This window comes from Manis pentadactyla, chromosome 14 (assembly GCF_030020395.1).
Source record: "Manis pentadactyla isolate mManPen7 chromosome 14, mManPen7.hap1, whole genome shotgun sequence".
Classification (NCBI taxonomy): Eukaryota; Metazoa; Chordata; class Mammalia; order Pholidota; family Manidae; genus Manis; species Manis pentadactyla.
This window is the reverse complement of record NC_080032.1, coordinates 77,838,248-77,865,524: the sequence shown is the minus strand read 5'-3', so window position 1 is coordinate 77,865,524 and position 27,277 is coordinate 77,838,248. Positions and strand designations below refer to the sequence as shown.

At 35.0% G+C, this 27,277-nt stretch overlaps 1 protein-coding gene across 29 annotated transcripts in view; it reads left to right on the top strand.

Annotated features, from left to right (window-relative positions):
- Window positions 1-27,277, top strand: part of C2CD5 (C2 calcium dependent domain containing 5) — a 94,977-nt gene that overhangs the window by 35,008 nt on the left and 32,692 nt on the right. For 15 of the 29 annotated variants that reach the window (XM_036889323.2, XM_036889320.2, XM_036889318.2 and 12 more), the window contains 5 exons: window positions 477-585; window positions 3,264-3,329; window positions 20,732-20,846; window positions 23,612-23,707; window positions 26,939-27,130. In XM_036889323.2, the coding sequence (XP_036745218.1) occupies window positions 477-585; window positions 3,264-3,329; window positions 20,732-20,846; window positions 23,612-23,707; window positions 26,939-27,130 (578 nt within the window). The remainder of the gene's footprint in view (window positions 1-476; window positions 586-3,263; window positions 3,330-20,731; window positions 20,847-23,611; window positions 23,708-26,938; window positions 27,131-27,277) is intronic. The other 14 variants (XM_036889321.2, XM_036889342.2, XM_036889333.2 and 11 more) reach the window with 1 other exon arrangement.

Here is a 27,277-nt window from a genome sequence, read left to right as displayed (position 1 = left end):
AGAAGTAGATGTGGGGTAGAGGGGTTAGGGAATCTCCTCTCATTGGAAAGTTGTATCACGGTAGGAGATTGAGGGAAAGGAAGAGTATGCTTAAATAGCTCAAGTCAGAGCTCTGAGAACATGTTTTTCCATTGAGAATTGATAAAAAGAGGGTTTGGATTCTGTATAACATGGTATATATGGGAAAATGGATTAGAAACCCTAAACATCATAAGAAAATTTTAACTACAAAGTATGTATAATGTATAATTGGTAGCCTTTTGTTAAAGGATCGAATTTATTTCCTTATGATAAGCATTTTTTTTGGTATCATTAATTTACAATTACACGAGGAACATTATGTTTACTAGACTCCCCCCATCACCAAGTCCCCCCTACACACCCCATTACAGTCTCTGACGATAAGCATTTTAACAAGCTAATTTTTTGTACTTTACATGTGGTCAGTTGTTTTTTCCCCCCATTCTTTCTGCTAGGAATTTCCATTTTTCACCTTGACGGCATTTCCTCCTGGATTTCTTATGCATGTTGGTGGTGTTGTTAGTGCACGCTCTGTGAAGCTTCTGGATCGAATCCACAATCCTGGTATGTTCTTTGGAAGTTTCTTTTCTGTGTTTCATTTACTTAAATTGTGGTTATTAAAATGAATTTTTAGAATGTTGTTTGTTTAAGGCCATATCTATCCAAAAAGAGGAGTGAAGAAGAAAGTGTAAACTAGCACATGTTGCTTTAAAAGATGTGCACAGTAATTTTAATTAAAAATAAACTAAGTAGAAATATATTTTAGTTACACTTTTATACAAAACAAACAAATCTTGATTCATTTTTGGCCAAAGATGTAACTTTGAGGGAATCCTTAAGTAACTTTTGAATCAGCTACTTTATTTGACCCAGGCAGATAACAAATTTTACAATTTCACCATTGTGGCTGTTCACTTAATGTAGTAAGTTAATTATTTTCACTAGCATTAGCTTTTTATAGATTATTTAAATAATTTCCTTATTCCTAAAAGAAGCTCTCTTTTAAGATGTAATTGTAAACACTGTGTATAGCATCTAAGAATTTTTAAGGAATTACTGTCTCTGGGTCCTTGGTTTCTTTTATGTAGCTGTTTGTTCTGAATGAGGAACAAATAAGAATAGTAGCTCACTCCTTTAAAACATGGGGCCATGATTATAAAAGAAGAAAGGGATCAAAGCCCCAGAAATTTCAGGCCCTTGGATTAGAAATGTTTTGGTGATTTTTTTCTAAATCTAAAATAAGCTTGTTAAGTGTGGTAGGACCTTTCCATATAGAATGTTTTTTTGCATCTCTCATTGATTAAAAGCCCAATAACTTGCTTGAGTCCCTTATAATTTGAATGACATACCTTAAAATTAAAGTTATATTAGTATTCTTATTTGGTATATATACATATATTTTCAGAAATTTTAAATTGTCACTTCCAATAACCTCTTCCTGAGGCTTGCACTAACTGCTATAACAAAGAGGAAAATACTTTGAAATTAGTGCATGCAGAACATTGCAGGTAGTGATTTTGAGGATATAGAGCATTACTGTTCTTTTAAATTTTAAAAAAGTTTGTCTGTGCCCTGTGGTTTGAGTTAATAATTACAGAAAAACTGAGTGGATTTTTTCTAGACCCTGAGTGAGATTTCAGAAAAGCAATACTAGCTAGGATTATTTAACTAAAGCTGAGCAAATGCATCTTTTAAGTGTCAGTCTTCTCTTCCTCTTTTCTGGTTTATTATTTTTCCCCTCTGTTCCTTAATTTTCTGGTCAGTTTAAGATTTTCATGTACTATTTGTATATTCTGTAGTAATTAAAGGCAAATTTAGACTGATGCCAGTTTAATGTAGAGACCTTGAAGACTCAAGTTCCTTATCTTTCTGTTTAGGAACTTTAATTATTTGGAAGGTGCAAGGAAATACTGAGTTAATTTGATTTTTAACTGTTACTCAAGAATATTTACCTGTATTTCATTAGACCATTGACTTAAATATTTTGATAGATGGTGCTCACTGACACATGATAGCTCTAAAAGTGGTTTCGGGAGTATATTCAGTTGTTGGTGATGTCTAATGTCAGAAAACATTTTGATTTTATTGTTGCTTCCATGAACTCTGAGTAAGCTGTAGAGTCTGGGAGAACAAAGGAAGGTTACTTAAATAAGTTTAAAAGTAGAGAACTATATTTAAGATCACATTACTGTTTACAAAAACCTGCTTTTTGGGGTTTATCACACTTGCCAGTTTATTCTAGCTGTGTAAGAAATCTAAGAATCTAAGTCTGGGGAGGAAAACAGAACTCCTAACTGTAAGATACATTTTGTGTATTGTAATTACCAGCTTACCCATACTCTTCCTTTCAGAACATTTTCTCAGTTCACATGTAGAAATTCCCAGTTACTAATGGATTATTTCCTAAAAGATTATGACTGTACACATTTAAATGCTTTTAATGGTATATAAGTTGTATTTTAATTTTGCTTTCAATTAAGTACAAATGAATTTTATATTCAAATGGTACCAATATTATTTTAATATAAATGTCACATTCTTTCATTGTTTTACATATGTATTATGCATTAAAAGGAACACTTTATTAACATGTTATTAATCTCTAGGGTCCCTTAAATAATTATTTTTCAGTTTTAATTTGTTGAAAAAAGCTGAATGGTAAAATAAGACTGCAGATTAGCATCCACCATAATGATGATGTATTAATATTATGACACTGAGTTACTCTGCTAAGAGAAACTTATGATGGGTTGAGATTAGCATGTGCTAATGTTAAAAGTGCTCGTTTTGCACTTAGTTGAATCTTGAAGCTATCTTTTTTGACTTAGTGAATGTGGGAAATTTTCATTTCACACTGAGTGTAGAACGAAAAAAATCTTATTTTAAAACCACCACCTCCTGAGAACTCTACAGATTATTATTTTGGAGTTGTTACTTCTTTTAGAGCTTCCTCCTTTGTTAAATTTTAAGCAAACAGGATCATACAACAAGGGAAAGAATGGGGTGGTTTTAAAAATCAAGGTAATTATCTTAAACAATTAGGCTTTAGTTAATGTTAGATTATGATAGCATGCTTCTTCTTCCCTTTCTATTTCTACTTCTTATTAACTCTGCTGTCTGTGTCTTTCCAGTTCCTGTCGAGTGGTGTTGTCAATTGTGTTCTTGTTTGTAGTATTTTTTGATTTTTTCCCCTACTATTCTGCACCTAAAACTGATCTACTAATTTGCTGTTTTGAACTCAGCCTTTGTCGGAATTATGGGTAACACAAGATCTTACAAACTGCTAGACTGGAATAGTTTCAATTCAGGTATTTTAATGGTCATTCAGTACTACATATGCTGACAAAAATTATGGCAGCTCAGTGAAGTTCTTAGAAATGTTCTAGATTAAATAGGTTTAATGTCAATTTAGTTATATAGCTATATTTTGTAGTATGTATGTTACAACTTTTGTAATTTCCATGGAAATGCAAATATAAAAATGTGTTAACTAAAATGAATTAAAACCACAGAAATACTATAAATTATGAATGACTTTTGTTAGGTGTTTAATTTTAAAAATGGTAACTAAATTATATTTATTATCTTTTGGACAGTTTTTTCATATAGGTAAATGACATAGGCATTAGTTTTACAATAAAGGAAACATTAAATAAAGTAGTAAAAGACTAGTTTAATAATCTTAAAATATATTTTAACTTCAATTTAGATTTGAAATATTTAGTGTTGTATAAGTACTATAAAAGTATAACTATTTCTATTTATAGTTCTAGAAGTGTTTCAAAATTTGTTAAAAGCAGATTTGGGAGAATTAATAGCTTTCATAAGCTTTCCTCCTTCCCCCTCTGCATGAGAATATAATATTTCTTTTTATAAAGTAATTGTACATCTGGATATAGTTTGTAGCTTTTAAAGAAACTAAACTAACTTTACAGCTGATGATGTGGTTTAGAGTCAAAGCCAATTTTTCTTTCTCATAGAAGTATATTCTCATAATAATATAAATACCTAAATTTTTGTTATTTATATTTCAGAATTAAATTTTAAAAAACCATTTGATTCAATAACAGAAGCTGATATTTTGCCTAAAGAACTTTTTTCTGTTCTTTGTCAGAAAGTTTATTTGTTTACAGAAAAACAAAAATGCCAAGAGCTCAGCATTTTTAGATAATATCTCATAATCTTTTCAATATTGTAAACTTTTTTTGTTCTTAGGAATCCAGGATGTAAGTTCTCATGTAAGTAATACATGTTTGACCACAAAGTCACTTACATTTGTCGTACAGATTTACCTACATTCAGTTAAGTACACAATATCATCAGTTCCAACCGTTGCAGATTTAGACTGACATCAGTGGGTGAATCTTTAGGGCAATTACCTCTATTTCCTATTCAAGTTTTTGCCAACATGTTATGATGTTGGTTGGAATTAAAATAATCATTTTTAATGTAATGTTTTATACTTCGTTTTAGTGAGAAATTAGAAATACCCTGGTTGATTCATTTAATAAAAATAATATATTTTTAAAACATAGGCAGTGTAGTGGGAAGAGAAAAAGGCTAATTTGTAAGAAAAGGACATTGAGAGCGGATTGATAATTAGTGATTTAAGGAGCTGAAACCTTGTCAGGGCAATGATGTTAAGGTTGAGATGTGTGTAAGTCTGCTGATAGAACAGACTTGGGAAGTAGAATAGGCAAAAGTTAAATCTTGTAAACACAATAAGACTTTGTCCTATATAAGCCAAGTTATAGAATTTGGCAAGGAGAAACATGGTTGAGGAAGTAGTATATCTTGCCATCATTTAAAATAAAGTCAGGTAGTAAGTATAGGAAAAAAGACAGATGTAAGTTATAGAATATTAAAGAACACAAAGACCCTTTCGTCTTAATGTTCTCAGAGTTGTATGCTTTTGATTGAGGTATTAGAATCTTTCTAGTAATGCTACATATTCAGAAATTAGGCTGATTCTGATATTACACTAGGAAAAATAACTTGATAATTCTGAAAAAATGATGTATTTGGTAAACATATTCAAATAATATATGTATTCTTTCCTATAATTAGGGAATATTTAGCTACTGCTGTAGTGAATTACCATAGAAAATGAAGAATTGACCACATCAGTAAGAAAATAATTATTGATACAGTTTTCATTAATGCTAGAAATTGTTCATTCATACTGTATTTCCTGGTTTCTCTGACACCATGTGTTATGTGATTTACCATCAATTTAATAATAAACTTCCAAGAGGAAAGAGAAACAGCATTGTATTAAATATTAATTATTATGTGTCCTTATTTCAGAAACATGAAAATGGGAAAAGAGGAAAACATTTTATATCACAATAATATTTCATCAAAAATGATCTATCATGCAAGCATTTTCTTAGAGTTTGTTTTGTGCCATGCAATTGCCTAGATAATAGGTGGGCAAAGATGCCAGTCCCCCTGTTTTCAGGAAGCTCATATTCTGGAATGGTAGAAAAATATGTAAATGGTTTACAGCATGGTGCGGTGTGATACAAGCTACAGAGTTAAAGAGGAAGCTGTGATTAACTGTGAGATGATCATTCTTGAGCTCAGATTTGAAGGATAATATAGGAGATTGATGTAGATTTATTTGGAGCCATGTTAATACATCCTTTGATCATAGTTCTGAAACTTCAAGCATTTGCAGAGCAAATATTCAGTGATGTTCACATAGTCACTTCATAGGTTGAGTACAAAATGTCTTGGGTAGTTCAGCATTTTTTTCCTGTCCCCTTTTCTCCTGCTTTGCTTTCTTGGTTTGCGTTAACTACAGTGATAGAAAATGTTTTTATAGAGAAGGAAGAAGGGAACTCAGTATCTGCAAATTTGTTTAAAAATTACTATCTTTTCTTATGTTTCTGGCCTGGTAACAGGCTTTGATGAAGACAAGAGGAATCTTATTGCTAGGAAGGGGGATGCAGCATGGATCTTGTGTGTGACATGCCGGGAACAGGGTGTGCATAGAAATAAGGGTAGCCCATGGTCACTTTTGCATTAGATCGCTGACTATAGGATGGAGAATAGATTTAAAGGCAACAAGACTAGAGCTAGGGAGACCCGTTACCCCTGGCAAGATAAGTGAGTGACCTGGCTTTGGTGGTAATAGGAAAGTTAGAGTTTATAGCATTTATGATGTGCAAGGCACTCTTCCAAGTGCTGTATGGTAGTCATTTAACCTTCAAAACACAACTCTGAGGTATAGGTACTATTCCTATTTTTTTTTTTTTTTTAAATAATTATTTTTTATTGAAGGGTAGTTGACGCACAGTATTACATTACATTAGTTTCAAGTGTACAACACAGTGGTAGAACATTTATATACATAATTCTAGGTTCCAGCTATCACCCTACCAAGCTGTTACAATATCTTGACTATATTCCTTATGCTATACATTACATCCCGGTTACTTATTTATTTTACCATTGGAAGTCTGTTCTTTTTTTTTTTTTTTTTTTTTTTTTTTGTGAGGGCATCTCTCATATTTATTGATCAAATGGTTGTTAACGACTATAAAATTCTGTATAGGGGAGTCAATGCTCAATGCACAATCATTAATCCACCCCAAGCCTAATTTTCATCAGTCTCCAATCTTCTGAGGCATAACAAACAAGTTTTTACATGTAGAACAAATTCTTACATAATGAATAAGTTACATAGTGAACAGTACAAGGGCAGTCATCACAGAAACTTTCGGTTTTGCTCATGCATTATGAACTCTAAACAGTCAGTTCAAATATGAATACTCATTTGGTTTTTATACTTGATTTATATGTGGATACCACATTTCTCTCTTTATTATTATTATTTTTAATAAAATGCTGAAGTGGTAGGTAGATACAAGATAAAGGTAGAAAACATAGTTTAGTGTTGTAAGAGAGCACATGTAGATGATCAGGTGTGTGCCTGTAGACTATGTGTTAATCCAAGCTAGACCAGGGCAATAAAACATCCATGTATGCAGAAGATTTCTCTCAGAACAGGGGGGGTGAGGTTCTAAGCCTCACCTCTGTTGATCCCCAATTTCTCACCTGATGGCCCCCCTGCGACTGTGCCTGTCTTAGGTTGTTCCTCCCTTGAGGAATCTTACCCATCTCTGGCTAACCAGTCATCTTCCGGGGCCATACAGGGAAATGTGAAGTTGGTAAGTGAGAGAGAAGCCTTATTGTTTGAAAAGGTTAGCTTTTTACTTCTTTGCATATTTATGCCCTGTGGCTTCTATGCCCAGCATTTGTCTTGAGGTATCTTTACCACTTGGAAGAATTGTGATACTTGGTAAATTTGATATGAGGCACGAATTCTATTTAAGGGTTGTAATTAGGAAGGAAGAAGAAAAGCTATAGAAGTAGCAGGCGGAAGAAAACATGGGAAGATTGATTATTTCTTTGACATATCTTCTCGTAGAGTAACTTCAGCATGTATAGGTTTTAAGCTACTACTTAAATTGCGCACACACATTAACATAATAGGAGTATAGTTACATAACCAAAGCATATCTGTAATTACCAGCCATCTCCAGTGAAACCAAGAAAACCAGTTAGGCACCTTAGGCATTTGTGAAAACTTATCTATGATATGGTGGATATTGTCCAACTGAACTTGAACAGTCTGAGAGAAATCAGACAAATTAAAACAAACCATTCCTGGGGACTGTTCACATGCCATATGTTCTTTTAACAGTAAATAGTCTGTAGTTGTAAGACTTTGGAGCGCTACAATTTGCACTTCTCCAAATTCTTGGTTGAGTTCCAACAGTATAGATCCAGTCAAATTTGTTGTTTTACTGTATGCACAGGCCAGCTTAGATATCTCCTTCCTCATTCCCATGGCAAGTCCAGGAACTGGTAGGATGAGTGCATCTACAGCTGTAGCAGTGCGTGGATCTTTGTTGGGGTTTTTTGATGATCATCTTCTGGCATGAGTCTTCCAGAGAGTGCAGATGTTGGAAGTTCTTTTTCATATCGTATCTTAGTTCATTTTCGGGGTAGCCCAATTAGGCTTTGATCCTCTGTATAAACACAAACAGACCCTTTGCCTACACTTTTATATGCCCTTTATACCCTTGTGTAGAACTCGTTGGTGGTTACCACACAGGAACTGCCCTTTTTTTTTTTTTTTTTTGCTTTGTTTTTGGTATCACTAATCTACACTTACATGACGAATATTATGTTTACTAGGCTCTCCCCTATACCAGGTCTCCCCTATAAACCCCTTTACAGTCACTGTCCATCAGCATAGCAAAATGTTGTAGAATCACTACTTGCCTTCTCTGTGTTGTACAGCCCTCCCTTTTCTCCTACCCCCCCATGCATGTTAATCTTAATACCCCCCTACTTCTCCCTCCCTTATCCCTCCCTACCCACCCATCCTCCCCAGTCCCTTTCCCTTTGGTACCTGTTAGTCCATTCTTGAGTTCTGTGATTCTGCTGCTGTTTTGTTCCTTCAGTTTTTCCTTTGTTCTTATATTCCACAGATAAGTGAAATCATTTGGTATTTCTCTTTCACCGCTGGGCTTGTTTCACTGAGCATAATACCCTCCAGCTCCATCCATGTTGCTGCAAATGATTGGATTTGCCCTTTTCTTATGGCTGAGTAGTATTCCATTGTGTATATGTACCACATCTTCTTTATCCATTCATCTATTGATGGACATTTAGGTTGCTTCCAATTCTTGGCTATTTTAAATAGTGCTGCAATAAACATAGGGGTGCATCTGTCTTTCTGAAACTTGATTGCTGCATTCTTAGGGTAAATTCCTAGGAGTGGGATTCCTGGATCAAATGGTAAGTCTGTTTTGAGCATTTTGATGTACCTCCATACTGCTTTCCACAATGGTTGAACTAACTTACATTCCCACCAGCAGTGTAGGAGGGTTCCCCTTTCTCCACAGCCTCGCCAACATTTGTTGTTGTTTGTCTTTTGGATGGCAGCCATCCTTACTGGTGTGAGGTGATACCTCACTGTAGTTTTAATTTGCATTTCTCTGATAATAAGCGATGTGGAGCATCTTTTCATGTGTCTGTTGGCCATCTGTATTTCTTTTTTGGAGAACTGTCTGTTCAGTTCCTCTGCCCATTTTTTAATTGGGTTATTTGTTTTTTTTTTGTTGAGGCGTGTGAGCTCCTTATATATTCTGGACGTCAAGTCTTTATCGGATGTGTCATTTTCAAATATATTCTCCCATACTGTAGGGATCCTTCTTGTTCTATTGATGGTGTCTTTTGCTGTACAGAAGCTTTTCAGCTTAATATAGTCCCACTTACTCATTTTTGCTGTTGTTTTCCTTGCCCGGGGAGATATGTTCAAGAAGAGGTCACTCATGTTTATGTCTAAGAGGTTTTTGCCTATGTTTTCTTCCAAGAGTTTAATGGTTTCATGGCTTACATTCAGGTCTTTGATCCATTTTGACTTTACTTTTGTATATGGGGTTAGACAATGGTCCAGTTTCATTCTCCTACACGTAGCTGTCCAGTTTTGCCAGCACCACCTGTTGAAGAGACTGTCATTTCGCCATTGTATGTCCATGGCTCCTTTATCAAATATTAATTGACCATATATGTCTGGGTTAATGTCTGGATTCTCTAGTCTGTTCCATTGGTCTGTGGCTCTGCTCTTGTGCCAGTACCAAATCGTCTTGATTACTATGGCTTTATAGTAGAGCTTGAAGTTGGGGAGTGAGATCCCCCCTACTTTATTCTTCTTTCTCAGGATTGCTTTGGCTATTCGGGGTCTTTGGTGTTTCCATATGAATTTTTGAATTATTTGTTCCAGTTCATTGAAGAATGTTGCTGGTAGTTTCATAGGGATTGCATCAAATCTGTATATTGCTTTGGGCAGGATGGCCATTTTGACGATATTAATTCTTCCTAGCCACGAGCATGGGATGAGTTTCCATCTGTTAGTTTCCCCTTTAATTTCTCTTAAGAGTGACTTGTAGTTTTCAGAGTATGAGTCTTTCACTTCTTTGGTTAGGTTTATTCCTAGGTATTTTATTTTTTTTGATGCAATTGTGAATGGAGTTGTTTTCCTGATTTCTCTTTCTGTTGGTTCATTGTTAGTATACAGGAAAGCCACAGATTTCTGTGTGTTGATTTTGTATCCTGCAACTTTGCTGTATTCCGATATCAGTTCTAGTAGTTTTGGGGTGGAGTCTTTAGGGTTTTTTATGTACAGTATCATGTCATCTGCAAATAGTGACAGTTTAACTTCTTCTTTACCAATCTGGATTCCTTGTATTTCTTTATTTTGTCTGATTGCCGTGGCTAGGACCTCCAGTACTATGTTAAATAACAGTGGAGAGAGTGGGCATCCCTGTCTAGTTCCCGATCTCAGAGGAAATTCTTTCAGCTTCTCGCTGTTCAGTATAATGTTGGCTGTGGGTTTGTCATAGATGGCCTTTATTATGTTGAGGTACTTGCCCTCTATTCCCATTTTGCTGAGAGTTTTTAACATGAATGGATGTTGAACTTTGTCAAATGCTTTTTCAGCATCTATGGAGATGATCATGTGGTTTTTGTCTTTCTTTTTGTTGATGTGGTGGATGATGTTGATGGACTTTCAAATGTTGTACCATCCTTGCATCCCTGGGATGAATCCCACTTGGTCATGGTGTATGATCCTTTTGATGTATTTTTGAATTCGGTTTGCTAATATTTTGTTGAGTATTTTTGCATCTACGTTCATCAGTGATATTGGTCTGTAGTTTTCTTTTTTGGTGGGGTCTTTGCCTGGTTTTGGTATTAGGGTGATGTTAGCTTCATAGAATGAGTTTGGGAGTATCCCCTCCTCCTCTATTTTTTGGAAAACTTTAAGGAGAATGGGTATTATGTCTTCCCTGTATGTCTGATAAAATTCCGAGGTAAATCCATCTGGCCCGGGGTTTTTGTTCTTTGGTAGTTTTTTGATTACCACTTCAATTTCGTTGCTGGTAATTGGGCTGTTTAGATTCTTTTTTTCTTCCTGGGTCAATCTTGGAAGGTTATATTTTTCTAGGAAGGTGTCCATTTCTCCTAGGTTTCCCAGCTTGTTAGCATATAGGTTTTCATAGTATTCTCCAATAAATCTTTGCATTTCCGTGGGGTCCGTCGTGATTTTTCCTTTCTCGTTTCTGATACTGTTGATTTGTGTTGACTCTCTTTTCCTCTTAATAAGTCTGGCTAGAGGCTTATCTATTTTGTTTATTTTCTCGAAGAACCAGCTCTTGGTTTCATTGATTTTTGCTATTGTTTTATTCTTCTCAATTTTATTTATTTCTTCTCTGATCTTTATTATGTCCCTCCTTCTGCTGACCTTAGGCCTCATCTGTTCTTCTTTTTCCAATTTCGATAATTGTGACATTAGACCATTCATTTGGGATTGCTCTTCCTTTTTTAAATATGCTTGGATTACTATATACTTTCCTCTTAAGACTGCTTTTGCTGTGTCCCACAGAAGTTGGGGCTTAGTGTTGTTGTCATTTGTTTCCATATATTGCTGGATCTCCATTTTGATTTGGTCATTGATCCATTGATTATTTAGGAGCGTGTTGTTAAGCCTCCATGTGTTTGTGAGCCTCTTTGCTTTCTTTGTACAGTTTATTTCTAGTTTTATGCCTTTGTGGTCTGAAAAGTTGGTTGGTAGGATTTCAATCTTTTGGAATTTACTGAGGCTCTTTTTGTGGCCTAGTATGTGGTCTATTCTGGAGAATGTTCCATGTGCACTTGAGAAGAATGTATATTCTTTTGCTTTTGGATGTAGAGTTCTATAGATGTCTATTAGGTCCATCTGCTCTACTGTGTTGTTCAGTGCTTCCGTGTCCTTACTTATTTTCCGCCCAGTGGATCTATCCTTTGGGGTGAGTGGTGTGTTGAAGTCTCCTAGAATGAATGCATTGCAGTCTATTTCTCCCTTTAATTCTGTTAGTATTTGTTTCACATATGCTGGTGCTCCTGTGTTGGGTGCATATATATTTAGAATGGTTATATCCTCTTGTTGGACTGAGCCCTTTATCATTATGTAGTGTCCTTCTTTATCTCTTGTTACTTTCTTTGTTTTGAAGTCTATTTTGTCTGATATTAGTAGTGCAACCCCTGCTTTCTTCTCGCTGTTGTTTGCGTGAAATATGTTTTTCCATCCCTTGGCTTTTAGTCTGTACATGTCTTTGGGTTTGAGGTGAGTTTCTTGTAAGCAGCATATAGATGGGTCTTGCTTTTTTATCCATTCTGGTACTCTGTGTCTTTTGATTGGTACATTCAGCCCATTAACATTTAGGGTGACTATTGAAAGATATGTACTTATTGCCATTGCAGGCTTTAAATTTGTGGTTACCAAAGGTTCAAGGTTAGCCTCTTTAGTATCTTACTGCTTAACTTAGCTTGCTTATTGAGCTGTTATATACACTGTCTGGAGATTCTTTTCTTGTCTCCCTTCTTATTCCTCCTCCTCGATTCTTCATATGTTGGGTGTTTTGTGCTATGTTCTTTCTAGGTGTGCTTCCATCTAGAGCAGTTCCTGTAAGATGTCCTGTAGAGTTGGTTTGTGGGAAGCAAATTCCCTCAGCTTTTGTTTGTCTGGGAGTTGTTTAATCCCACCAACATATTTGAATGATAGTCTTGCTGGATACAGTATCCTTGGTTCAAGTCCCTTCTGTTTCATTGCATTTAATATATCATGCCATTCTCTTCTGGCCTGTAGGGTTTCTGTCGAGAATTCTGATGTTAGCCTGATGGGTTTTCCTTTATAGGTGATCGTTTTCTCTCTAGCTGCCTTTAAAACTCTTTCCTTGTCCTTCATCTTTGCCATTTTAATTATTATGTGTCTTGGTGTTGTCCTTCTTGGATCCTTTCTGTTGGGGGTTCTGTGTATTTCCGTGGTCTGTTCGATTATTTCCTCCCCCAGTTTGGGGAAATTTTCAGCAATTATTTCTTACAAGATACTTTTCATCCCTTTTCCTCTCTCTTCTTCTTCTGGTACCCCTATAATATGCATATTGTTCCTTTTGGATTGGTCACACTGTTCTCTTTATATTGTTTCATTCCTGGAGATCCTTTTCTCTCCCTCTATGTCAGCTTCTATGCGTTCCTGTTCTCTGATTTCAATTCCATCAATGGCCTCTTGCATCCTATCCATTCTGCTTATAAACCCTTCCAGAGTTTGTTTCATTTCTGTGATCTCCTTTCTGGCATCTGTGATCTCCCTCCGGACTTCATCCCATTTCTCTTGCGTATTTCTCTGCATCTCTGTCAGCATGTTTATGATTCTTATTTTGAATTCTTTGTCAGTAAGACTGGTTAGGTCTGTCTCCTTCTCTGGTGTTGTCTCTGCGATCTTTGTCTGCCTGTAGCTTTGCCTTTTCATGGTGATAGGAATAGTTTGCTGAGCTGAGATGAGTGACGGCTGGAAGGACTTCCTTTCTTGTTGGTTTGTGGCCCTCCTCTCCTGGGAGAACAGCGACCTCTAGTGTCTTGTGCTGCGCAGCTGCGCGCAGACAGGGCTTCTGCTTCCTGCCTGGCTGCTATGGAGTTAATCTCCGCTGTTGCTGTGGGCGTGGCTTGGCTCGGGCAGCTACTCCAAAATGGTGGAGTCGCGTTGGAGCAGGAGCTGCTGGGAGGCTATTTATCTCCGCAAGGGGCCTCCCTGCTCCCTGCAGCCCAGGGGTTAGGGTGCCCAGAGATCCCGGATTCCCTACCTCTGGATTAAGTGACCCGCCCTGCCCCTTTAAGACTTCCAAAAAGCACCCGCCAAAACAAAACGACCACAAAAAAAAAAAAATAAATTTTTTTTGAATTGAAAATATAAAAATGGCCACTCGTTTTTCTTTATTCTCCGGTGCCAGCCTCAGGCATCTACTCTCCGGTCTTTCTGCCCTGTTTCCCTAGTATTGGGGTCCCTATCCCTTTAAGACTTCCAAAAGCCGTCGCCAATTCAAAACAGCAAAAGAAAAAAAAATAATGGCCGCTCGCTTTTCTTATGTCCTCCGGCGCCAGGCCTCCAGTGCCCGCTCAGTGGTCTTGCTGCCCTGTTTCCCTAGTATCCAGGGCCCCGCACACGCACTGTGTCTGCGCTCTGGTCCAGATGGCTTGCGCTGGGTCTTCAAAAGTCCTGGGCTTTGTCTCCCTCCGTCTCTGCCTATTCTTCTCCCGCTGGGAGCTGGGAGGAGGGCACTCGGGTTCCCCGGGGCCGAGGCTTGTATCTTACCCCCTTTTTGAGGCACTGGGTTCTCGCAGGTGTGGATGTGGTCTGGATGTTGTCCTGTGTCCTCTGGTCTTTATTCTAGGAAGAGTTGTCTTTGTTATATTTTCATAGACATATGTGGTTTTGGGAGGAGATTTCCACTGCTCTACTCACGCTGCCATCTGGGCTCCCTCCCGTAAGAAATATAAGAGTAAATTTTTAAAGTTGTAGCTCATTATTTCTCAGATACCTATGGTCTTTCTTTTTCTTCTGAGTTTACTGGAAGTAAAAAGTATTTCTGAATAGTTCATATATATAATTTTTGAATTAGTAGTAGTCTGTGTAGTTGAGGAAAATTTGTTTTTCTTTGTATAGGATGCATGTCAGTTCAGATATTTCTTCAGGAAGTGATACAAGGAAATACAAAGTAGTTATATAATATGGTTTAAAAAGTACTTGTTTGAAAAAGCTTCTAAACTTAGACAGTATGTTTGGTGAATGTTAAGTCCTGAGTTAGTAAAACAGGTTGTTTAAAACTATATAACTTTTCTTTTATTTTTTAGAAAACTTTATAAAGTTTTAAAAGCATGTTTTGGTCAGATTGTTGATTTTAGGACATTTAATACTTAGGATTTTCTCAATCTTACAATAGATCTTTTTGTAAATGATAAGGCAAAGGATAAGTTGTCTGAATTTAGATAATGTTACTCTTTTGTTAGTCATTAAAACTACAGTTCTTTAGAAAATTCGTTATTTGTGGGGCAAAAATTAGTAGTTAAAAACCTAGAAAAATAAGTATCATTTTTACTTTAAAAATATTTAAATTTTGACAAAATGTGAGTCAGCTGATGTGGAAGGAAATATTTATAGAATATTCATATCAGGCTGATGGTTCAATTTTTTTTTTTTCAGTTTTAAGTAAAAACCTCTTAATCAGGGGATGTTTGCAGATTGCCTGCCATGTCTTGAGCACAGCGTTGGGGATTGGGAACACCATTGTTTAGACAGGTGGACATCCAGGTGGACTGTTTTGTTTGCATACCTAGTCTCGGCTAGTTCTTACAATATTTATCTGTGTGTGTGTGTGTGTGTGTATTAGTATTAGTTAAGTGGACATAGGCTTTCTCAGAACTTGAATTCTACTGATAATCTCAGCAGTTATTCTTCTTACTGAGAAGTACTCATGAGCAGATGTGCAAACTAAGCCTTAAGTAGTTAAACAGCTTTTGGTTTTCAGCATTTCAATAAGGTTTTCAGGAAGTAGATACATAGAGTTCAAAAAGGCATAAATACAGTATGTATGACATGTGAATGTTTCTTTATATATGATATATACATAGACAAATGTAATATATAATTTCTCCTCTGTAACTAGATATTCATTAGTTCATTTCTTTACTAACTGTAAAAGTCAGATATGTACTCTCCTTAATTGTGTAATTTCACTCTTTATACATATATATATGTATATATATACTATATTGGGATATTCATTACATTATTATAGTGTAAGATATGAATGTAACATATAATTTCCTCTCAATATGTGTATGTATATATATATATAAAGAGTAAAATTTCACAATTAAGGAATAGATTACATGTCTGCCTTTTTTTCACGAATAGTGAAGATTCCATTTTGGTCGAGCATGTATGATGATAGCTCAGCTGCCGTCCTAAATGACTATGTCTTGATTTTGGTCTCGATTTGCACGTCACTTCCTTTATAATGAGACTCTTCCTTCTAGTCTGATATTGAATCCCTACTTAGTCTGAGGTTGTATACGCCCCTGAACCTGAGCTCTCTAATTTCTATTTTTTATTAAAAGGATGTTTTTCTTTATAGAAGTATCTTTGATATACAATCTTACATTGATTTTAAGTATACAGCACAGTAGTTCAACAGGTCCCCATATTATTAAATGCTCACCCCCTGCCCTAGTGCATCTACTATCTGTTGCCATAGGAAGGTATTGAACTCTCTAATTTCTATTTCATTAGGGGAAATTTATCTTATTCAGAAGTTGTTTTGGGCTGGAATATTACTTTCTGGTATTTGAGAATGTAGCTTTTTATGCTGTCCATTTAATACAATCCTATCATTGTATTAAAAATCTTTATTTGATCCTACCTAACACTTTATCTCCTCTTGTTCATTTAAAAACTAGATTGAATAACTGTCCATTTCCTTTTTTCTCTTTAAATCACATTAAAAGATTCTCAAGGGCAGAATTATTATCTTCCAGAGCTATGGAAATATAAATTTTTTTTAAATATTTTTGTTTTATTTTTTAAGCTTTCATATGCTTCCACAGGACTATCTTTCAACATTTGAAACAATTCTGTGAAAATAATTTGAAATGATTTCTGTGTAATAAGGGACATAGTCTGTGGAGGCAGGATGGTGAAAGAAAAATATACAAATGTAATTCTTTTGCTGAGCTACAACATTATGATTCTCTTCGCAGCTCCTACTGGAGCTCATCACCACCTAGTTCAGATTTTGCACACAGTGATGGTTTCATTGTGAAAATATTTTGTGTCTATTTTCAGAATTGCTGTGTTGTCTATAAATATTTAGTGATAATTCATGATCGCGTTGTATTTGCCTCTGTAGTCATGTATTACAAATGGAATGACAGCGTCTGCTGAAATTAAAAGCGGCCACATTTTCACTGGAGCTTAATTAATGCCATAATTTGTCTACATTAACAACCAAGTAGTGAAATTTATTGATCAGTTCACATGATATAAGTTGACAAGTGGCTTAAGCAATTGGGAATATAAATTTAACACTTCAGGCAGTCAGGGTTTCTTATTTGCAAGGGTGTGATTTCCTAAAATCTCAGAAGGATTGAGTTTTATAAAAGCATACTATATTGAGTTGTTCGTTTCTTTACTTTCTGAGATATGAACTATTACTGTTATTTTAGGAATCTTGACCAGTTTCACCTGTACTTCAGAAATAAGATAAAATGATAATAGGATGGCAAGATACCAAGCTATGGCCATGCCCTAGAAAAGTAACAGTAGTAAAATGAATTAGTTGTGATGGTAACCCAAGTATGCAGACATTACCCCCAGAAGAGGCAAAAGTGAGGTATTGATCTAGAGCTCAGTTCATGCCAGCCATTAAAAGGATCTATTAAAAGATTTGTGATATTATCTATGAAGAGTTGTGACCCATAGAAGGAAAACATAAAATAGTATGAAATGTAATTTGTATAATAAATTAATGGTAATATCTCCTAAAATACCTCTTTATGACAATAAGCATTCTACAGATTATTGGGAGTAGCATGGTATTTAAAGTAAAGATAATCTTTTTCTTGGTGTCTCTGAAATATTTAACTTCCACACTCACATCTCAGCTGTATAACCTTCAGATTGCTAAACTGTGTTAAATTGTATCCAGTTTCACATATGGCATGTATAGTTGCCGTAAATTTTAAGTCAGATTCTTTGTTTTTGCCTCTTATACAAGTGTGGTAGATCCTCAGTTTTGACTTTTGTAGGGTGAATAAAACAATTCAAATTCACTAGTGTGTTCCTATAAGAATGTAGTTAGCAGTTTTTAAGGTCTAAAAATTCCACTGTAGGAATTAAATACTAGGGTATTGTATGAATTTTCAGTTGTAACAGGTGAGGCTGAATCATAATTACTACTTGAATATTCCCTGGCTTATCTCTGGCATATGTATAATGCAGGCTTTAAAGATAAATTTAATCTTTCTTTAATATTGAATAAACCAATTAATCTTAATTTTATTTTAATTAATCCCTAAATTTATTAGCCAAAAAATTCATCTTTTGGCTTCTTGCTTACAGTTGTAGGTAATTATTGTTAATCCAATTATTGGTTTGTGATTAAGTGCTCCCTATTGTATGCTTGCCTTGCTTTCACCTAGAATCTAGGGCCATTACTTTCTGTAACCATTTCAGTGAGCTGCCATAGTTTTCAGTCTGTACTGTCACCTGATCCAAGCATGCGCCAAAATACCCACTGTTTCTGGCTCCTGTCTGCTGAATCTGCTTTGCAAAACCTTTGTTCTCTGAGCTTTTGCTTTAGCCAAAAACAAAATTTAAGAAATTCTTTGGAGTGTGGACATATGCCATTTGCTTCCCGAGCTCCCATGTTATGTAACTCTTTTAGCTTTTCGTAAACTTGTAAATACTTTATTAAATACAACAGTGGCATCCCCATGTGCAGTTGTGTGGCTCATGTGTCAAAATAAAGGCTGCTTGTGAACTCGTCAGAAGAATATGAATGCTCCACTTGTGCTGCATTCAGCCTTTTGTTTTGTTTTGTTTTGTTTTAAATCAGCCACTTCTTTCATAGTGTTTGGTTTAATTATCTGATTATTTTATGTGTTATATCAAGGTAAGTTTGATGTAAATAAACTTTGTATTCCATGTGGTTACATGTATCTCATAGCAATTATTATTACATACTTTTCCATTTAGACATGCTCGCCATTTCCAAATAAATAAATCCTGAACTTTACAATAAGTCACTACCTCCAATTTTTATTAACCTAAAAAACAATATTATGGATTACTTTCTGAAAAATTCACTTTGAAAAGCAGAAAAGGTGCCATGTATTACTTGTGGCACAGAAGTAGGCCAACCTAATGTGAGAAAATGTATTTTTATAAAAACATTGTTCACAGTTATTTGCTGTAGCAAATGATATTTTTAACTTCTAGAATCATTTAAAAAGTAAATAGCAGGTTCTAATAGTGCATTTAGGAAAAGTTAGACTCTTTATTTTGTACAGTTTTTCAGGAAATTGATTATTTTCTAAACTGAGATATTTATAATGTTCTTTGTGATAATCTTTGTTCAAAGAACTGTACTAATTTGATAGATTGAGCCACTGCTTGAATAATCATTTGTCTTGTGAAATAAAAATTCCCTATTAGGAAAGGATGATGTCAGATAGGTGTCCAAATTGGTCTGGGAACATGTCTTAGAAGAAGAAGAGAGTGGATTTGGAAGTGTATTTGCGCTGTTAATGTCTGCATTTCAGTTAGGACTATGAAGAAATTCTTTAACATAATAGTGCATGTAAAAATAGGGTCACCAAATTGTCTCACAACTTTCATAGTTCATAATACTGATTGCTAACACTGTATTGTAGTCTTTTCTATTTCTCTTCCTTTATTTTATCTCACACTTTGATCTTTTCCTCAGTTTCCTGGAGTCTGCATTTCTTCCTTTTCTTCTGAAAGAAAGTTTTAGGGTAGCTCTGTCTTGGATCCAAAACTTTAATTCAAGAACTGGCTGGCCTCATTTGTAGTTCTGGCTTTTTAGCTCCTCATTTCTTCCTTTTGCTTATCTCCTCCCTGTGGAAAAAACAGAATTACATCATAGAAATGTGAGCTATATCAAGCCTTTTAAACTTTCTTTACTTTGCTGTCTTCAGTATTTTACTAGTGAGTATAATTCTACTTATTTTGAAAAACGTATTTTGAAAACTGGATATGTATTGAAATTCAAAAAAGAAAGTTTTTGGATTGTTTTATTTTCAGTTTTAATAGTGCCTTTTATGTGTAAAATTGACAATGAGAGCTTAGCATCCTATTAAGAGTTGATTACGTTTTTTCTATCTCAGATTGTTCCCAAATGAAGTTGGCCACAAAAATAAATTAGGATATACTGATTATAGACTGTTTCTGTTTTTAACATTTTTGCTCATAAAAAGTTACTGTAATTTGCAGCTGCTGTTCACCAGCAGTTTGCAGCTAAATGCAAGTGATTAGGAAATATGTGTGACAGATGCTCCATTATAAGCAATATTGGACTTCTCTGTGGTAAAAAAAGTTCAATTCTGTGATACTAAGGCATTTTCTTAATTAGTTATATGGAGTTAGAATGTTGTATCTGAAACTTGTCCTTACGTACATTAACCAGATTATTTGTGTTAATCTTTTAAATGTATTTGCTTTCTTTGAGTTGGCTAGTCCCTTTTTTCTTGTCATTTTGCTTTAGGACCCACATCTTTTTAGAAGGATGGGTATAGATGGCTTTCCGTTTATTAACATTGACAAATCTTTGTCTTGGAAAGAACCCAGAACATAATGGGTTATAAAAAAAAAATAGCTACCAGGAAATGAAATCACAATTTAAATTAAATCTATGGATATGACTCATAAGGTGTTCACTCAGTGAGGTGAGATATAGGATATCTTCTCATTTTAAGATAGGAAACTGGAAACTCTGGATCTACGTTTTGAGCTGTATCTAATAAAATGCATCCCTATAGATGTTCCTCAAAATAAGAAAGCAAATAGAAATAGGTGGTTTGTTTTCTAGTAATCAAGTTCAAAATGTTAAACTTTGAGAAGTAGCCTTAAATTACAGTGTTAATACGCTTTTTGAGAAGTAGCATTTTAAAGATGTGATGTTTTAAAATCTGTTATAGAACAGTACTTCTTTGCCTTCCAGAGTAAGTTATTTTAAAAGTTTTTTGTTCAGAAAGATAATGTGCTATTGAGTAGTGAACTGATTTAAAATTTATTTTTCAGATGAACCAGAAACTCGAGATGCGTGGTGGGCAGAAATCAGACAAGAAATAAAATCACATGCTAAAGCATTAGGCTGTCATGCTGTAGTGGGCTACAGTGAATCAACTAGCATCTGGTAAATGATAACAACAACTTGGTTTTCTAGATGCTGTAACTTAAAGATTTATCATCTGAAAGGGGAAAAGTTATATGCAGATATAGAGAAGAAGAAGAAGAAGAATAGTGGAGTGAGTCAGGAGCATGGGCCTTAGAGTATGTCAAATGCCATTTTTACCACTTAATTGCTGTGGAATTTTGGGAAAATTACTCCTCTGAGCCTCAACTTATACATTGAAGTGGAGATGATAACCACCTATCAATTAGGCTACTGAGGGATTAAATGAGACTATAATACTGGCACATAGCAAGTATTAATTCTGGGCCTACTTTATTCCAATTTGTGACTCCACTAGCTCCTCCTTCTGGGATCTTTGCAACCCTTCATCTATTGTAAATGAATTGCCATATGTCTTTAAGCTTGTCGGCAAACTCCTGCCTTTCATTAACTGCAACGTAACTTCCTCCTGCCAACAAGTCATCCTTCTGAACTCAGTCAAGTTAGGGACTTGCATACTCTTAGTTCTCAATTCCTTTTTCTCCTACCTTCCGTTTGAACAACCTCTCCCGCCTTTAAAGTCCATCCCATGTCACAGTTCAGACTTTACTACTTCCAAAACATTCTTCTACCTATCTTAATTACTTCTCTGCCATTTCCTCCATTAAAGTTGATTATCTCCCTTCTAAGGTCCTCATACTATACTTTCTCATTCTCAAGTCCTTTACCCCTTCTTAACTTTCAACTATTTTGGACCTCATTGTTACTCAAAACTGTTCCTTATTAAAAACTTGTACCTATAAAATTTCACTCTTGGATCACAGTATATTTCCCCCTGTTCCATTTGCCATATGTTACACCAGATTTGTTTTGAGCCTTATCTTAACCAAGGTTGTTCTGAGTTCCTTATTCAGGTTTTGACTTGACTCGCCGTCTATTATCCTTGAACCCTGCTTTCAGCACCTGTAAAACTTTACAATAGGTATCATCTAGAAACTGACCTTCTGCCGTCTTGTTTTTTACACCTTCTGTCCTTGGATAATTCTTAAATGCCAGCCAGCTATTACATGGATAATTCTCTTGCACTTGTGGTGATAATTATTGTTAGAGAAAAATGCCTGGATCGTGTAAATGCGGACAGTACAGATCTATGCTATTTCATCAACTGAGGGCCCCTTCTTTTCCTCTGCAGACTATGTAGTATATACATATATACTACATATATATACATACTATGTGTGTGTATATATATATATATATACATATATATATATATACTCTTGAGCTCTTCTGTTCCCACTGTAGTTTTTCTACTCTTGTTTGGCTGCTAAACCACTAACTTTTATTTTGCTTATCCTAACTTACTCCCTAGTAGATGTCCTACTTCATTCATGGATTTAATGCTGTACTCTTTCAGGTCTTAGGGATACAGTTTTAAAAGACATAGTTCTTACCATCAGATTCATATTTTCCTGGAGAATTGTGACAAGTTATACATTTTATGATAGAGATATTCTAGGATGCTATGGGATCCCAGGGGGCTGGAGGTTAGAAGTAGGATTAGAAAAAGTATTAATGGAGTAGCTGAAGCTTGAATGCATCTTGGGGGATGTGTATGAATTATATAAATGAAGAGGAGAGGCATAGAAGAGTGTTCAGGTCTAAGAGAATAGCATATGGAGAAGGCCAGAGGTACAGGTTGAGTATGGTTGGAGATAGGTTGCAGATGCAGGAGTCTACAGAAATGAGTCCAATTAATTTACTTAGAGGTTTGGATTCACCTGACAAAATGTCTTTTTTTTTTCCTCTAGACCTCAAAAAAATCTCTGTATTTAAATCTCATTTTACTAATCTTTGCTGTTCTACTACTGAGGATAACTGGATTAAACACCTTGAAATGCACTTCTGGTCTGGTAGCTCCTTGACTCAGCACCGTCACTGGCTCCGTGTTATCCCTTCTCCATTCTTAGTGCTCACTTAAACATTTCTGGCCTTTCTCTTTTCAGCTACAGATCAAGTGGCCATTTCTTTCATGTCCTCTTAGGCTTCTGGTCCTTTGACACTTTACCTTATTTCCAGCATTTTGTCTCTAGGCCAAAACTTTGCTCATTTGCTTTGGGTGATCTCATTTACCAGTTGTGCTGTGTAATTTCTCAGCTTTCAAATGGGTGATATGTAATAGTTACAGAGAATTCTTTTGAAAATCGGTTTTTATCATACATATGGTGATGTAGTTTAAGCTCTGATTAGTATACTTTGGATATTACTTGTTTCAGATACCTTTTTATTATAAAGTTCAAATTAAGCTACAGCAATGTAGATATTTACACAGTTGTGGTTTTAGAATAAAATTTAATACACATTTTAAGTATTGTAATATAGTGTAATGAATTATTGCTTGATTTAGCAATATAATTTACTAGTTTTACTTTGAAACATTCTGGTCTTATCAGCTTTACAATATTTTATGCAAATCTTGTTACTTTACAATTTAAAGATTTATCATTTGAAAGGGGAAAAGTTATATGCAGATATAGAGAAGAAGAAGAGGTTTGTCTCTTACAATTTTTAAGTAATAAAGAGTTCTTACTCTCTCCATTTTAATAGTATTACATTACTTCTATTTCCTGTCCTAGGACAGCAGGTAATCCTGTGATATTATTAGTGTTTAGTAGAATATAACTTGAATCTAAACTGTCACCCTTGTAAATCACTTTGATAGTTAACATTTTCCAAAGTTAGATTGCCTAAAAATGTTAACTAGTTTATGTTTTTTTCTTTTATAGTGAAGAGGTCTGTATTTTATCTGCATCCGGCACAGCAGCTGTACTGAACCCTAGATTTCTGCAGGATGGCACCGTGGAGGGCTGTTTGGAACAGAGGTTGTCATGGCAGCCTAGCTTATTTCCATAAGGGCAGAGAAGGGAGAGGTTGACTTTTCTCCCAGAGCTGGGATAATTCTTTTCTGTGAGGGTGGGTTATTGTGGTACAGTGTAGAAATCAGGACCACGCACTTCACTGATTTTTACCTAACACATAGCAACAGACAAGTATTGAGTTCACTACACGACATACATTATTTCTGGCATCTTGATAAGTGACATGTATGACTACCAATTGAAGAATTTCAAGTGTACATTTTTTTATTTGTTACAAAACAAATACAGTTGATCTTTGAACAGCATCGATTTGAACTGCACGAGTTCACTTATACATGGGTTCTTTTTTATTATTATTAAAGTATTGATATACAATCTTATATTGGTTTCAAATATACAACATAGTGGTTCAGCATTCACCCATACTATCAAGTCCTCACCCCCTCCATTGCCATCACTCTATCAATGTAGTAAGATGTTTTAGAGTCATTAATTTATACAGGAGTCTTTTCAATAAATATATTGGGAAATATTTTGGAGATTTGCACCAGTTTGAAAAAACATTGTTTTTCCTCTAGCTTGCTTTATTGTAAGAACACAGTATATAATACATAGAACATACAGTATGTGTTAATCAACTGTTTATATCAGTAAGCCTTCTCATCAACAGTAGGCTGTTAGTAATTAAGTTCTGGGGAGTCAAAATTATACATAGAATTTTAACTGTGTGGGGGTTCCCTGCATTGTTTGAGTTAACTATAATTTATTTAACTTTTCTCTTCCTTTTCCTTTGTCTTAACCTCCAAATAGTAAAAGGCCATGAGACAATTTTCATAAGGAAAATTCTTAATTTGCAAAGCTAGCAAAATACTATATTATACCAAGATTATATATATAAAAGCTTCATGAAAAGTGAAATATAACTTTAATATATGTTAAAGAAAAGGGTGAACTTGAAAACATTAGGTAAAATGTGGTTACTTTTTGGTTAATTTGATTACTGGCCCCTTTATTAGCTTCTATAAATGTCATAAATGCTTTCTGTAAACAGATAAAATTATCATATGTATACACATACCCACATAGAAAACAATTAATTTGGTCCAGAGTCTATTTGGGTAATAAAATTTTAATTACTCCTCCTTGAAATTACACGCACAGAATTCATGTTTGCTTTTTTTTTCTATGTTAATATATACATATAGTGTGCAAAATATATACAAGTTCTATTATGTGATCAGATTTATTATCTATTTGCAAGTCTCTATATAACAGAGATACTCTAGCTTGGGTAGGCCGGCACACAGAAGACATTGGTCAGTTTCTTCTTTTGTCTGTATTAGAAATGGATTTAACCATAATATATTCCAGACCATTAGAAGTCCTCATAAATAAGAAAGTTAAAGGGGAACATTTTGAAATATATTAAACAATTGGAGTGTTCTGTTGGGAAAAAGGACTTTGCCAGCAGTTTGTCCTGTACTGAAATATAGCTCTCTTGCGTCTAAGTAGATTTCATTCTTGTGTCGACAGAAGCCTAATTTAACAAATGACCCTTTCCATGCAGTTTGGTCATTTCGGTATTGTACGTTGGATGTATACAGTTAATCCTCTTACACGGCAGTTCAGTGCAATAGATACCATCCTGATTTGTGAAAGAGGAAACTTACTTTTTGTTTTTCATTATAAAATTATTAATGCTTACTAGAGAAAATTTGGAATGTATAGGAGAGTAGAAGGAAGAAAAAATTCCTTAAGATCTTACTATTCGGAGACAATCCCTTTTGTACATTTCATATTTCAAATGCTTTCATAAATTTAGAATTTTTACTTTTTATACTTTATGTTGTAACATGTATGTTCAAATTTCTGTGAGGTGTTTATTTAAAAAGTGTCCCAGTTTTCATTTTTTTATGTCCCCATATAGGACTTGGGCCTTGGATTCAAACAGACTGGTCTGCTCCTTTGTATTTAGTGTGGCTGACATAGTTAGTGTATTAACTGACAAATTATTAGTTAGTGTTATAACCAACTTAGGTTGGTTTCAGGCCAAGGGAACTAGTTTTGTTATCTGCTGGGCATTATTTTGGGGAGGGTGTGTTTAGCTATAGTTTTTTTACTTAATCTTCAAAAAAAGCAAAGCCATTTCTAAGTAGATATTGTTCAAGTTTCATTGAAGAACCTCTGAGAGGTTAAGTAACTTGCTCAGAGCCACACATCTCCACTCAGATATGTCTGATTCCCCTGTTACTTTTCATATACCAGAATGCTATCTCAACAATAAAAAGAGTGATATCTTGGAAGTATTTTGTTTTGATTTAGAGGGTCGTGAAAATTCAGTGAAATCATGTATACAAAGAATCTGCAGAAAAGCCTGACTCCTAGTGGTACAGTATCAGTAGCATTTCTCTTTTTTAATTTGTCTACTTCCCAAGTTTCAACTTCAAATGGTTTGCTTTAGATTAGAGAGAACTGAAACCCCACGTCTTCCCAGACCCCTGGAAGGTGTGGCTCTGAGAGTCTGGCGTTCTCTGTGGAGCCTCCCTCTGTTTCCATTGCTATCCTCGTAATTACCTCAGATTTAATGAGTGAAAAAATACTTACTGTAAAATGAATTCATAAACAGCATATTACAACAAACATTTTACAGTGAATGGGGCGGTTGTGGTTTGTTCATTTGTGGAACATGCCATGTTTGAAACAGGTGTCCCAGTTTCTCAGCAATGTTAAAACAGTCATTGGAAATTAGAAGCATTAGAGTATGCCTATTTTTGACTTAGTTTTTACATTCTTAAATAGATTTGTTTCTAACCATAATTTTTTTTTCAAATTGTTAGGTTGTCTTGTTAAAAAAAGAAAGTTCCCTTAGGACTATTTTGTGATATATAGTGTTTGTCAGACAGTAGGAAAATGTCACTCTTAATCACCTGACCATTTGTTTTCAATGTATCACAAAGAGAAAACTTTGGTATAATAATGGTTTATGTCAGGTGGTAAGTCATCAAACATATGAATTGATAAAAAATGACTTTCTACTTGTATAAATATTTTCTCTTATGGGAAAGTGTATGGCCTGATTTCATCGTCATTTCTAATTCTTACCAACCATAGCGGTACTCTTATAATCTGTGGTGAAAGTTGTGGTACAGGTACTGCATATGTAGTATATGTTTTTGAAAAAAATGCAAAGAAGTTTCAAGAATGCCTTAATGCTTTTTTAATGCATTCATGTAGGACAGAAGAAAATTTGCCTGCAGGCTGTGGATTTTGCCATATACCGTATGATGAACTGAATATGCCTTTTCCAGCTCATCTCACATACTGCTATAACTGCAGGAAACAGAAAGTTCCTGATGTTCTTTTTACAACCATAGACCTCCCAACAGATGCAACAGTTATTGGAAAAGGTTGTCTTATTCAAGCAAGGTATGTTTGTGAAAGCAATATTTTGGGTCCCTGAAAGAGTTTGGGGTATGGAGTCAAATAGATGTATCTTCAGATATCTGCTTGACTGTTTCCTGTGTGATCCTGGGCAGGCTGGACAATTCTATCTGAAACTTGTATTTTACTGAA